The sequence below is a fragment of the Sinocyclocheilus grahami genome, unplaced genomic scaffold (assembly GCF_001515645.1).
Source record: "Sinocyclocheilus grahami isolate Dianchi unplaced genomic scaffold, SAMN03320097.WGS_v1.1 scaffold680.1, whole genome shotgun sequence".
In the NCBI taxonomy this organism is placed as follows: domain Eukaryota; kingdom Metazoa; phylum Chordata; class Actinopteri; order Cypriniformes; family Cyprinidae; genus Sinocyclocheilus; species Sinocyclocheilus grahami.
In genome coordinates, this window is record NW_015505859.1 from 438,374 (window position 1) to 451,171 (window position 12,798).

At 35.1% G+C, this 12,798-nt stretch overlaps 2 protein-coding genes across 2 annotated transcripts in view; both read right to left on the reverse strand.

The window, feature by feature from the left end:
* Positions 1-4,333, reverse strand: part of LOC107559263 (potassium channel subfamily K member 2-like) — a 10,812-nt gene extending 6,479 nt beyond the window's left edge. The window contains exons 1-4 of the mRNA XM_016243014.1: positions 4,325-4,333; positions 4,127-4,241; positions 3,890-4,050; positions 2,083-2,269 (exon numbers count right to left, since the gene is read on the reverse strand). Coding sequence (XP_016098500.1) covers positions 2,083-2,269; positions 3,890-4,050; positions 4,127-4,241; positions 4,325-4,333 — 472 coding nt within the window. The remainder of the gene's footprint in view (positions 1-2,082; positions 2,270-3,889; positions 4,051-4,126; positions 4,242-4,324) is intronic.
* A 2,484-nt stretch (positions 4,334-6,817) lies between these two features.
* LOC107559264 (centromere protein F-like) overlaps positions 6,818-12,798 on the reverse strand; it is a 25,353-nt gene continuing 19,372 nt past the window's right edge. Inside the window, exons 8-12 of the mRNA XM_016243016.1 lie at positions 11,542-11,729; positions 11,167-11,311; positions 8,280-9,135; positions 7,645-7,804; positions 6,818-7,530 (exon numbers count right to left, since the gene is read on the reverse strand). Of these exons, the coding sequence (XP_016098502.1) occupies positions 7,674-7,804; positions 8,280-9,135; positions 11,167-11,311; positions 11,542-11,729 (1,320 nt within the window). The 3' untranslated portion in view covers positions 6,818-7,530; positions 7,645-7,673. The remainder of the gene's footprint in view (positions 7,531-7,644; positions 7,805-8,279; positions 9,136-11,166; positions 11,312-11,541; positions 11,730-12,798) is intronic.

The following is a 12,798-nucleotide window of genomic DNA, read 5'->3' on the forward strand; positions in this document are numbered from 1 at the left end:
CTCCTGTGATGTGACCCTGTTCCCCTCACACACACACACACACACACGACGCGTTACTCTGCGCTGTGCAAAACTCCGCATTTGAACAGTCAATAGCATATACTTAAACTAATAACAAAACATACTTACAGTCACTGATTCAGAAGCGCCAGATTGTCATAGCAAAGTCGGAATTCATATTTTTTTTAGAAATAGCCTTTGTGCACAGCCAGCCTTGTACTCTTCTAGGTTCAAAAAACTGTCGTCCATAAAATGCGTTGCACAAATTCGAACATCTGGGTTGTGCTGTTCTGTTGTAAATAAATCTTAACCAATGATTCCTAATTGCATCTACTTCCGGAAGGCCAAATAAAGTGCTTTTGCTTTCGCACTGAAACACACAGCGTCTCCCTGACATGGCTGCATCAACACTACTGCTGTTCCTGAAACCAAGGCCTTCTTTCTTTGCGTGCACATTTGGGCGGCATTATGCTAATATTTCCACATAGTGAGATAGACGTGGGGGTGTGTTAGAACGAGCTGTTTTAGGTAGGCGTTTAGGTAGGCAATAGACTCTTTAACTTTTAAAAAGAAAATCTCCTTGGATTTGAGACTTTAGTCTTTGCAACTTAACAGATCTTCTTTATGCACCAAGAGTTTGTAACACACCAAAAGAAAGGAAAAATTTAAATCGCATCATATAACTCCTTTAATTACTTTCACAAAAAAATTTAAAAAAAATTTTAAATCTTGCATACAAATTGTAGATTTTTGTTTTACTTTTAGATTTATTTTAAATTGTCCATACCCACAATAGTAGTCCACTGTGGAAAAACTGAAATGGATCAATCAATTGTTCATTCTATCTGTCAGGAAAAATTTTAATCGCATCATATGACCCCTTTTAGGAAATACAACTTGAGCTCTACCAAAAATATACACTACCACTCAAATGTTTTCGGTCTTTTTGAAGTTTCTTATGCTCAACAAGGCTGCATTTATTTAATAAAAATAAATACAGTAACATTGTGAATTTTTTTTACACATTTAAAATAACTGTGTTCAATTTTAATATATTAACTGTAATTTATTCATGTGCTGTACAGCTAAATTTCAGCAGCCATTACATGCTCCTTCAGAAATCATTCTAATATAGTGATTTGATTATTATTATCAATTTAGAAAACAGTTGGGCTGATTAATATATTTGTGGAAATTGTCATACACTTTTTTTTAGGATTCTTTGATGATTTAATGTTGATGAAAGAACAAAAGAACAGCATTTATTTGAAATAGAATATCTTCTGTAACAATATAAATGTCTTTATTGTAACATCTACTAAACATTATACGTATATATACAGTATATATATATATATTATAGATGTTACAATAAAGACATTTATATTGTTACAGAAGATATTAGTGTATATTAGTGTAGATAGGTAGTGTATATTGGATGCTCTAAGTTACTACAAGAAAAAATATTACATCAATTTATCACTAACTAAAATAACAGATAATGTAGTCAGTAAAATGTAAAATGGACTTAATGTACAGTGGGTACGGAAAGTATTCAGACCCCCTTAAATTTTAATGAAATATTAAATAAATTTCAAGCTAATTTTTGCAAAAGACAACAAGTATGACTAAAATAAAAAAACTAACACTAGGCTGAGTTTAGAGTTTGATTGTTGATTAAATTACATGAAAACAGTGGGAAGACTACATTTAAATTTAGTGTTAATTAAACTGTTCCTTTATTAGGTTTGCTGTAAGTCACTTTTCATCTGTTAAATGACAACTTACTAACATCTCAAATGATTCTCATAGATAAGAGATAAGTGCCTGCTCTGGTCTAAAATTACAGCTATTACAATTAATTCTATTACAGTTAATGTCTATGGCTTTAAAAACAGATAATTAGATGATGTAAATGTCTGCAACTTCATGGCTGTCTGGATCCAATGACCACAAGACATCCTGCAATTCCAGGCGTAATACAATATTGAGCTCCTTAACAGAATTATCATACAGTCACATGACATAGTGACTAAATCATATGTAATGATTATTGTATGTAGACATCATATATCTGTGCACCTGCCACATAGTCCCCAAAGCCCACCGTGGTCAGGGTGATCACGACAAAGTACACCGCTTCCAACAGGCTCCAGCTCTCCACTTCCTGAAACACCATGGTCGGCACGGCGATGAAGACTAAGCAGCCAATCAGGATGGAGAAGACAGCGGAGATGACACGGACACTGGTGGGCTTCACACCCTTACGCTGTTCAGCAGGGGGGGAAAATCATGGTGAAAACCAAGATGATTTTCAACATACCCTGACAGCAAAATACAGTTATCTTTGTTATTTTGGAAATGATCTGATGCTTATTAGTACTTGGGAATCGGGGGCTGGATTCACAAACATTTTTATAAGAAAAAATTAAGAAATTTCTCAAGATGAATTCGAAGAAATTCATAAGAATGTTCCTACGAGTAATTCTTAAGAGGTTATCAGATAATTTATTAAGAAAGTATTTTTTTTACTAAAAAGGCAGGCTTAATGTGTTCTGATTGTATGGTGGTTCTTGCCGAAGAATTGCTGATCAACTCACTGGAAAACAACTCAAGGCCATCTTTTTGCACTGCATGCAGTTTACAGTAATAATCATAAAAAGGCAAGAGACTACAGGCAATAACATTGTTTTTTTTCATGCACTGGTCAGTTTTAAGATTTTGGGAACTCACATACACCAGACTTAATAGTTTTACTCTCATCTCTATTGTGAAGGTTTTTACAGAGGGGTTCGTTCAGATGTCATTTGCCTGATGTGAAAAACATAGATTTTTTTTTTTTGATCGATTGATTATTTTCTGTGGAAACTTGTTTCCACCACAGAATAAAAATTAAAAAAAGTAAAAACTTTGAGAAAACTTTTTATCTCAAAATTCAGACTGCGTTATTTGCAAGATTATTGTGAGATATTAAAATAAATCTATGAATAAATGACATCATTATCACATGGCACAGCTGATTGGTTCTCTCCTGTATCAGTGGCCAATGAGCTCGCTGCTCAACATTCAAATATATGACTAGTGCTTGCTGTAGCAGTTGCAGCTTGCTTCAGAAACCCTCCACCTTCCCCAGCTCCACCTGTATAGATCTGCTACGAGGTGATTCATGTATGCTATATGGGGGTTATTTCATGTATGTTATATTTGCAGCAGCAATATTTCTTACATGCTCACAGCAGCATGTTGTGGATGTATTGGCAGTAGCAAGTCTCGGTACTTGCTCTGTCGCAGCAGCAGCAGCGTAACAGATCTATTCCGCCAAGACCAAATACATTAACATTGTCATGTACATTACCATGCCAATCCCTCCGAGAGTTGTCATGACAGAAATTTAATTAGATAATGCCTAATTTACATAAAATTTCAGAAATGTTTTAATATAATTTTTTTTTGCAATTCCTAATGTAATCAATCATCTGGGGAAGTATGATGATATAAGTTTTATTATTTTTTTAAATTATATTCACCTGGGGTGTCTTGCCATAAGTCGGCACACTATTTCCGTAGCAACTGGCTCAATGGGAGTTCAGCACTTGTCATGTCCTTTAAACAGTTATTTTTAAAGATCCTGTTTCAAGATGGAGCTCACATTACTGTCTTTAGAACAGCCTTAAGAAGATTTAGCACTTTTTATTACTACATTACTATGAAATGTTTTGTAATACAAAGACAGATATTCTGTGTCAAAAGTTCATCCTGCAAATGCTTGTTAATACAAGTTGTATTAACAATACCAGTTGTTAATACAAAATGCCATCACTTACTGTTTTATTTCTTCATCCACGTTATTAATCTAATCTAATGGTCTGAATATTGAGAAGTCACTTACCAAGAACAGAGTCTCTATCTTTGCCACCGCTCTCCTCAGAAGGGTGCCCAGGTGGTCTCCAACCCCTGCTAACAGTATCCCAAACATGGGGATCCCCACCAGAGCATAAAATATACAGAACAACTGACCACCTTTTGTTTTGGGCGAGATGTTTCCAAAGCCTGAAGAAGAGGAGAACATGTGAAGTCAAGCGCCTAAGATGGTGATATTCTAAAGTGAAAAATGTGTTTATCTCACCGATAGTGGTTATGATAGTACCACAGAAGAAGAAAGCATTGGATGGATCCCATCTGCTGGTATAATTTGATGTGCTTCTGGCATCCACACCTGCTTCAATGGCATCAACCACTTTCTGAAGTGAAAAGATTATATTTGATCAATTTGATCAATTTATCGATGATGCCCCAGTGTACATATACGAATATCTACACACACAGAGAACATTTTTATTTTTATAATATAAAATACCTGTTGTTATTGTTAGCTAAAACTATTACACATTTTTACAAATTTAAATGTTAATTAAAATAAAGCTCAAATAAAATTAAATATTAAAAAACTAACTTAAATATAAAAAAAATTTAAATTAGAAATGTTCTCTTAGTAAGTAATTGAAATAAAGTAATAACTAAAATAAAATATAAATAGTTAGAAATATTTAAAACAACAACACAATTAATAAAATGCAGAAAACATCAAATTCGTAAAACTAAAATTTACTATAGTATTTGAATACAATTGTAGTATTTATTTTATATTTTTATTTTATATTTTCAGTTATCAGTTTTATATTTTCAGGTTTATTTAAATATATATATATATATATATTTTTTTTAAGTTTTAGTAATTTTATGTGCTTTTGTCATTTTATTAATTTTTGTTGTTGTTTAATATTTCTATTTAGCTTTTTTATTTATTTTTAATTGTCTTTTTTTTGTCATTTTAGTTAGTATTTCAACTTAAACGTATTTTATTTCAGTTACTTACCAAGACATTTCTATTTTTAAGTTTTTCATCTAACACTTATACTTTATTTAACTTTATTTGAATTTTTAATAGCTTTACCAAGACAATTATTGGTTATTTACACTGTAAAGAATTATTCTTCAAAGCTGTAAATAAAACAAAGATTATTGGAGTATGTCTTACAAGAAAATACTATTTCTGTCTTTCTTCGTAAGGGTTACAATGCACCTGATAACTTTTGTTAACTCTAAAATAAGTCAATCCACTTCAGCAATGCTACCGCAAAACGGAAGTTCAGAAACACATTTCTAAAGATGGCTGCGCAATTGTTTCACTGGCGCCTAAGGTCTATAGGTTTCGAGTCGAGAAGCCGTGCTATATCGTAAATAGTTCAACAGTAAACAGTTCTTCAGTAGTGTTGCTTTTATGAAACACTGACTAGATAAAATACTAATTACACGCATATTAATTAGAATTTAAGCAATTTCATTAAACACAAAATTGCACCTAACCTACTGAATGGATTGTACAGCCTAGTTTTTATTTGTAAAAATGAAATACACCTCCCCGACTTCTCTTAGCTCAATAAAATACTGTTTTAATGGAAATATGTACAGTATAAATTAGGACATAAATTGCTTTAATTTTATAAAAGCAATAAGGCTCTCAAGGCTGTGCATTTTTGTATGTGTGTGTATACTAATATATATATATATTCACATTACAATATAGCACGACCTTCATACCTAAAATAGTGACGTCAGCTATGGTAATGACCATGCTCTAAATGGACTGGACGTCTGTCATCTGTGGACAGAAGTGCAATGCTAAATCACCGTCAAACATTAGAGCTCAGAATTCAAAACATTCACTGTAAGGACCGCAGTGGGCCCTCTGGAACCAGCCAAAACTCAGGAGAGAATAAACAGAACCCTGACCGAGCTGATGCAAAGACCAAAATGGCCTTTAAATCCTTTAAAAGCTCTGATATGTGATATCACATTCCTAGACATGCCTTTGATTTCTGCTCCAACAATGACTAACATTTGGCTTTTGAAAACACAACTGCATAACACCGTATTCATGGGCTATCTTAATCTATTACACTATTCTGCAAAACAGGTTGTACTTTAACTGTGGAAATTACTTGTGACCGAAGGTTTGTGTAATGACATTATGCCAGCAGTACATTTCTTACAGACGAGTAGAAGTGTTGTGAACCAGAGGAAAGCATCCACTGTCGAACAACCTGTTCAGCCAAAAGACACAAATGGAGTGTCTTTAAAAATACAGAGCTGAAGTGTTGTACACTGCACTCTCTAAATGACTGATCAAGGTTTGGATAACATTCGCTTTCCCTTAACTAAGCGCTGAATCCACTAGGTTTAGAAAGGCTGCATAGATCTGCTGCACATGAATCTGACAAATTTGATGAAACATTTGTCACAAAATTATGGTGTAAATGCAATTTCAAATTCACAAATAAAATGGAAATTAAATAAAGATCCACAAATAAATTATGTAAAAAAAGAAAGAAAAACTCACAAAGGAATAAAATGACATTAGGATGTGAGCACTATGTAATGGAAAATAATGAATAGTAAAGCAAAGTTGAATTAATTTGAGTGTCATTTGCAATAATGACTGGCTGACTGTATTGCATGGCTAATTACCAAACAAATCAATATAAGGATATGAAATATTGATATGAGCTAATATGATTTAAATACGAGAATAGAGTGTGTATGAGACAATTGAAACATGCCCAGCTTTGTAGGAAATGGTAGTCAATCATACAGTTGATCAGATATTATACAAAAAATATTTAACAGAATGCTGTGACTGACCAATTAAAATGAAGTATCTTCAAATTGTAACGAAGTAAACTCCAAATTTTGCTGGTACAGATTTCTACAATGGAAAAAAAAAAAAAAAACAACCACAACAACACATGCATATTTGGATTTCATTTACGTTTAATAAATGTAAATATTCCAAACTGAAAATCCTACAAACCATTTGACATTTAGAAGAAACACATTCAAGCAAAAGTATACACAAATACACAGATGACAGTGAATCAAATAAATAGATTAATCTAATCAAAAACGTATCCAAGTTTCTCAAATGCTTCATTACAAACGGACAATGATATAAATACTCCACTGTGGATTATAAAGCTGTTAGATGACAGAGAGAGAGAAAGAAACAGCCTGACAGTGAATCGCCATATAAGGATCGGAAACAGGCTCAGGTTGATCTGAGTCATACCACACACTCACACTCTCTCTCTCTTGCAGTAGTGCATAAAGGCAAGTCTTCAGGACGTGTCTACCAATAAATAAAAAGACTATTCACAAAATTCAAGTCTCATAAAAAAGGGGCTAACAACACCTCTACGCAAACAAAAATATGTTACATTGGTATTTCAAAGCTAAATTATAAAAGGCTCCAACACTCAAAACTACACGACTTTAATATGCACAATAAGGCATTGCTTTTCAGCTATGAGAACTATCAGGGAAAAAAAGATCACAAAACTTCAATGTCTTTAAATTCTACATCACATAACACAGGCAGCGCTCAGATCCTCTCAAGTGTCATGGTGAGCAGAAGACACCCTTGACACGTACATTAGGATTAAAGAGGCAGTGAAATTCCTTCAGCATGGAAACCTGAGAACAAACACAGATTATGCTGATCTGAAATGAGTTATATTAGAATAACCAGTGGAAATGCTTCTCTTAATGCATTACAAACAAGTATTGCAAAGCATGCGTAGTAATTACCTATGGGAGATATCAGGTGTGTATGAGTATTATGGCTCGATGTCATCATCTTCCTCCTGGGGCGTGGCTTCTCTGCGTGGGAGGGGCATTGCATCAGTTCCCAGAAGCCCCCTACGCAGGACGTATGGACAAGCGGGCCCACTGGGAATGTCAGCAAATCCTTCAGGAGATAAAAAGCCCATTAAAGGAATAGTTCACCCAAAAATTTAAATTTGCTGAAAATTGACTCGCCCTCAGGCCATTCAAGATGTAGATGAGTGTTTCTTCATCTGAACAAATTTGGAGAAGTTTAGCATTACATCACTTGATCACCAATGGATCCTCTGCAGCGAATGGGTGCCGCCAGAATGAGAGTCCAAACAAGCTGATAAAGACATCACAATAATCCACATGACTCCAGTCCATCAATTTACGTCTTGTGAAGTGGAAAGCTGTGTTTGTAAGAAACAAATCCATCACAAGGCATTTTTAACTTCAAACTGTTGCTGCCAGCTAAATTTAATGCAACATTTCTCCAAATCTCTTTCGATTAAGAAACTAACTCATCTCGGATGGCCTGAAGGGGAGTACATTTTGAGCAAATTTTCATTTTGAAGAATGTTTGCACTACTCTGGTTTTTAAAGTAGTATCTAACCTTTCATAACAACCTCTGGCAGGCCATATGGTTCGTATTCGGTCTCGTCGTAAGCGGCAGACATGCGGCTGCGGTTTTGCCGGATGCGTTCAGCAAGCTGAGCTGGGTTATTCATGGGGAACATGCTGGATAACAGCAGTTGGTTTGTAACAGACTGTGGGGTCAGAGAGAGGGGCGGCGAGTCTGCAGGCCCTTTATCGCCTTTACCTTGCACCGTCTCCAGCTGATCTCCATCTTTTTGGGTGCAGGCATGGACGGGTGGCTGTTTGTCCCCCAAAATGAGCTCTCGGCTCTCCTCTGTCTGAGTGGACACACTCTTCACCTCTGTTCTGACCTTCCTGACCTCTATCATTTGACACTGTGCAGATTCATTCTTGATTGGTTTTTCCACATGTTTGTTATTTTCATCTGTTGTTTCTCCATGACAATGTCCTTGTTTATCCAAATCAACAGTTTCCATGGTTTCAATCTCATTATGCTCAGTGCATAACACATCAGAATTCTGGGAGTCTGTAGTCCCATAGGACTCTGTGAATGGATTTGACTTGATTACCTCGGTCTGATATTTGGTTGTGATGTAAACACTGATTAAGGCATCTTTCTGGCTGTCCGCACTAGCATCTGCTACCTTGGTCTGATCCTCGGGAGACACTGAGGCAATCGGCTGAGAATCTGAATTACTGTAATCTGTTGGTTTGGTCTGTGGAGGTGACAGCTTGTCTTTAGTATTACTACTCATTATATCTGAGACCCAGACAGGAGGACTTTTGTGGCTTTTGTAGATAAAAGAGCTGCTTTCACATCTGTGTTCAGCATGTTCTTTGGTCATTACATTCTCATTTCCAGTTGTAAGATCCTGAAAACAATTAAATGAATAGGTCTGTGAATGGCATTTTATTGCAGACAAAAAGAAAGGTGTGTCATCATTTACCAAATTCTTATTATGACTATATTAGAGCTGCACAATTTTGGGGGAAAAGAAATCCTATAGTGATTTTTCAGATAAAAATTTCCATTTGAAATGCAATAAAAAAAAATTATGATTTTATTTCATAGTACTGTGACATCAATACTAATATTTATGGCTGTCTTAAAGGGGTCATGAACTGAGAAATCAAAACGGTCTTGATCTTTTGACATATTAGAAAAACATCCTGTAAGTTTCAGAACTCAAAACATTCTTGTTAACCTAAAAACAGCTTATATTGAAACAAATCTGCCAAAACGACAGGTTGTTGAATGTGCCAGTTTATGACGTAATAGTGTGGCTAAACACCGCCTCCGCAGAAGATCAATGCCTGCTTTTACATCACTGACTGTTTAGCCCCGCCCACCGATTCACGCATGTAGTGTATATAACGAGAGGCAAACACAGGACTATGCAGAAATCAAACAATAAAGATGCTCCGAAGACAACAACATGCTGTGCAGTGCCAAGTTGTGGAAAAACACAGTCTTTGCATTGCCTTCCTTCTGATCCCAACATTAGGAAAGAGTGGATGAACTTTATTTTTAATGAAGTTCCAGACCACATCAGTAAGAACTTGGTCTTTGTTCACCTCATTTTACTGCGGATTTGTTTACAAACAAGGCACAATTCAATGGAGGATTTTCAGAAAGATTGAAACTAAAGATGATGGTGTTCCGAATATATTGGGTCCGACGGTAATGTCACACCACACAAGTGTGAGTAACTGTTTTTATTACATGGTTATTATTACATTTCTTTGATATGTACCGAGTATTTATGCGTTTTTTTAACATAAATCACAGCAGCATCCATCTGTGAAGGATGTAGGCTGTCAAACATACACAACTGTTAGCCAATCATGTCAGTGGGTGTTTACTTGCGAGTCAACAATCCCCCACGCCTATTCAAATAGAGTGTTCTGATGAGGGGGGTTAAAAACAAGACAGAAAATAGCCTATTACTTCGAAATTATGATCTTTTTTTATGTAAAAATCTTGATAACATTGTAAGTGGCCCTCAGAGAACAGTACAAAATAATAAAAAAGGCAGTTATGACCTCTTTAATTTCCTAATTTGCAAACGTTAATCTATCAATTTTATATGTTTTTGTCTGAAAACCTCAGAGAGCTCTTATGGTTTTATTTTGATTAATCATACAGCCCTAGACTACATCTTTATTCAGTCTATATTCACAAAAGATGATGTTAAGCAGAATGTTCATGCAGTCATTTTCCATACAATTAAAATGAATGGGGAGTTAATGCAATTTTGTTGTCATTTTCCCTAATCATTTTCACTGTATAAAAATGTATACAGGTCTGGAGTGGCATGAGGGAAAGTAACGATCACAATTTACATTTGTGGAAATCTATTCTTTAAAAGTACAGTTCCAGTCAACAGTTCAAGACAGAAAATAGCCTATTACTTCGAAATTATGATCTTTTTTTTATGTAAAAATCTTGATAACATTGTAAGTGGCCCTCAGAGAACAGTACAAAATAATAAAAAAGGCAGTTATGACCTCTTTAATTTCCTAATTTGCAAACGTTAATCTATCAATTTTATATGTTTTTGTCTGAAAACCTCAGAGAGCTCTTATGGTTTTATTTTGATTAATCATACAGCCCTAGACTACATCTTTATTCAGTCTATATTCACAAAAGATGATGTTAAGCAGAATGTTCATGCAGTCATTTTCCATACAATTAAAATGAATGGGGAGTTAATGCAATTTTGTTGTCATTTTCCCTAATCATTTTCACTGTATAAAAATGTATACAGGTCTGGAGTGGCATGAGGGAAAGTAACGATCACAATTTACATTTGTGGAAATCTATTCTTTAAAAGTACAGTTCCAGTCAACAGTTCAATAGTTCCATATGTAAATAATGACACGCATTATGCAATATTATTTACCTCAACAGGTCCTTGAGATTCGCTCACATCGTGTGTCATTTGAGTTTCAGGTGACACATGCTCCCCTAAGTTGGTCTGGTCATTCATGTCGGCTAATCCGGACTGATGTGTCACATCTCTGACAGTGCACTGGTGCATCTTGGTTCTACAGCAGACAGAGCACAGACTGAAGGGTCTTGCATTAAGGGTCCTACATAAACATCCCTCATTCACTGAACCTATGTTTAACTTATCCCATCTCAGGATCAACATACCCATGATTCACAGAAAGTACCTCAACACTGCCTTTATAATTATTATGAACAAACACTGTTTACATTACTATGTCGCTTATCGCATATTTATCGTCAACTAATGCCAGTCACGGGACATTACCTTGTCATTTGGGACTGCGTGTGCAGCTTTCTTGGACTGCAGGGGAGGTACAGCTCGAACTCTTTTAGCACGATGGAGGGTGAGTTGTTGCCCACTGTTTCTTCCGAGAACTTCCAGAGTTCTAGTTCTTCAGCTTGTTTCCTGTTCTGCTCAGAGAGGTGCTGGATTTGCTCTTGTAATGCCTGGATCTGGAGGACACAGAATAAGAATCAAAAATAATAAAATGAACATGACCTTAATGTACTGTACATCTTTGCAAATAAAGGAGTTTTCTCAATTAGTTAATCTTGGGAATAATACTTCGGGTTAAGGGTTTGTCTAAATGTGCAATAACAGTAGTGGAATATTACTGGACTATGACATGCTTTGATGTGACAGTACTTCATCTGCTATTCATTAAGTCATTTAGTCTGCGCTCACTGAAAGTGAAAATGCAGCATGAAGTATCAAAATCACAACCAATCAGAACATACTTTTAGTTTTACAGTTTAATATACAGTTGTGGGATTTTAGAAAAATTTGATTTTACTGTGGGAGGAGATACACAGCACAACACACACACAAAAAAAATATCTTGTGTTCGTAGCTGATTAGGACAAGTTCACTGATTAACATGGAGGGATTTATCACTTACTGCTTTATCACACTGCAACCTAGTTAGGAGACAGTGGCATACATTTTCTTCCATATTGTCACGTACATCCATGTGAAACGGATTATTGAAAAAGACAATAATGGGGTGGGGCCTGGTTCTATCCACTGAATGTTGATTGGACAAAAGCATATCTGAATATGAACTTGCAATCGATGTTAAGATAGGGGCGGGGTTTAAATAGTAGTGATGCACGAAATTGGATTTTTGCCGATATCCGATATTTTTCAACTAATTTTGGCCGATACCGATATATTTCCTTTTGTTTGGAAACAACACCAAGTCTCTCCTGTGCAGAAATTATAAGCAAAATATTTTAAATTTTAGTTCGTTTTTAACAAGAACTTATTTGTTAGAATTAAATAAACTTATTTGTTAGAATTAAATAAACAATAACGAAGGTTTTTTTGACAGTACATAGAAGCTTTGAAAATATATATATATATATATATAAATCGCTGCATTTTGTTGTTAACCCTAACATTTTATTTTAAGATTTAAAGAGTTAGTTCACCCAAACATGAAAATTAGGCTGTGTTTTACTCACCCCCGAGGCATCCTAGGTGTATATGACTTTCTTCTTTCAGACGAATCCAGTCGGGGTT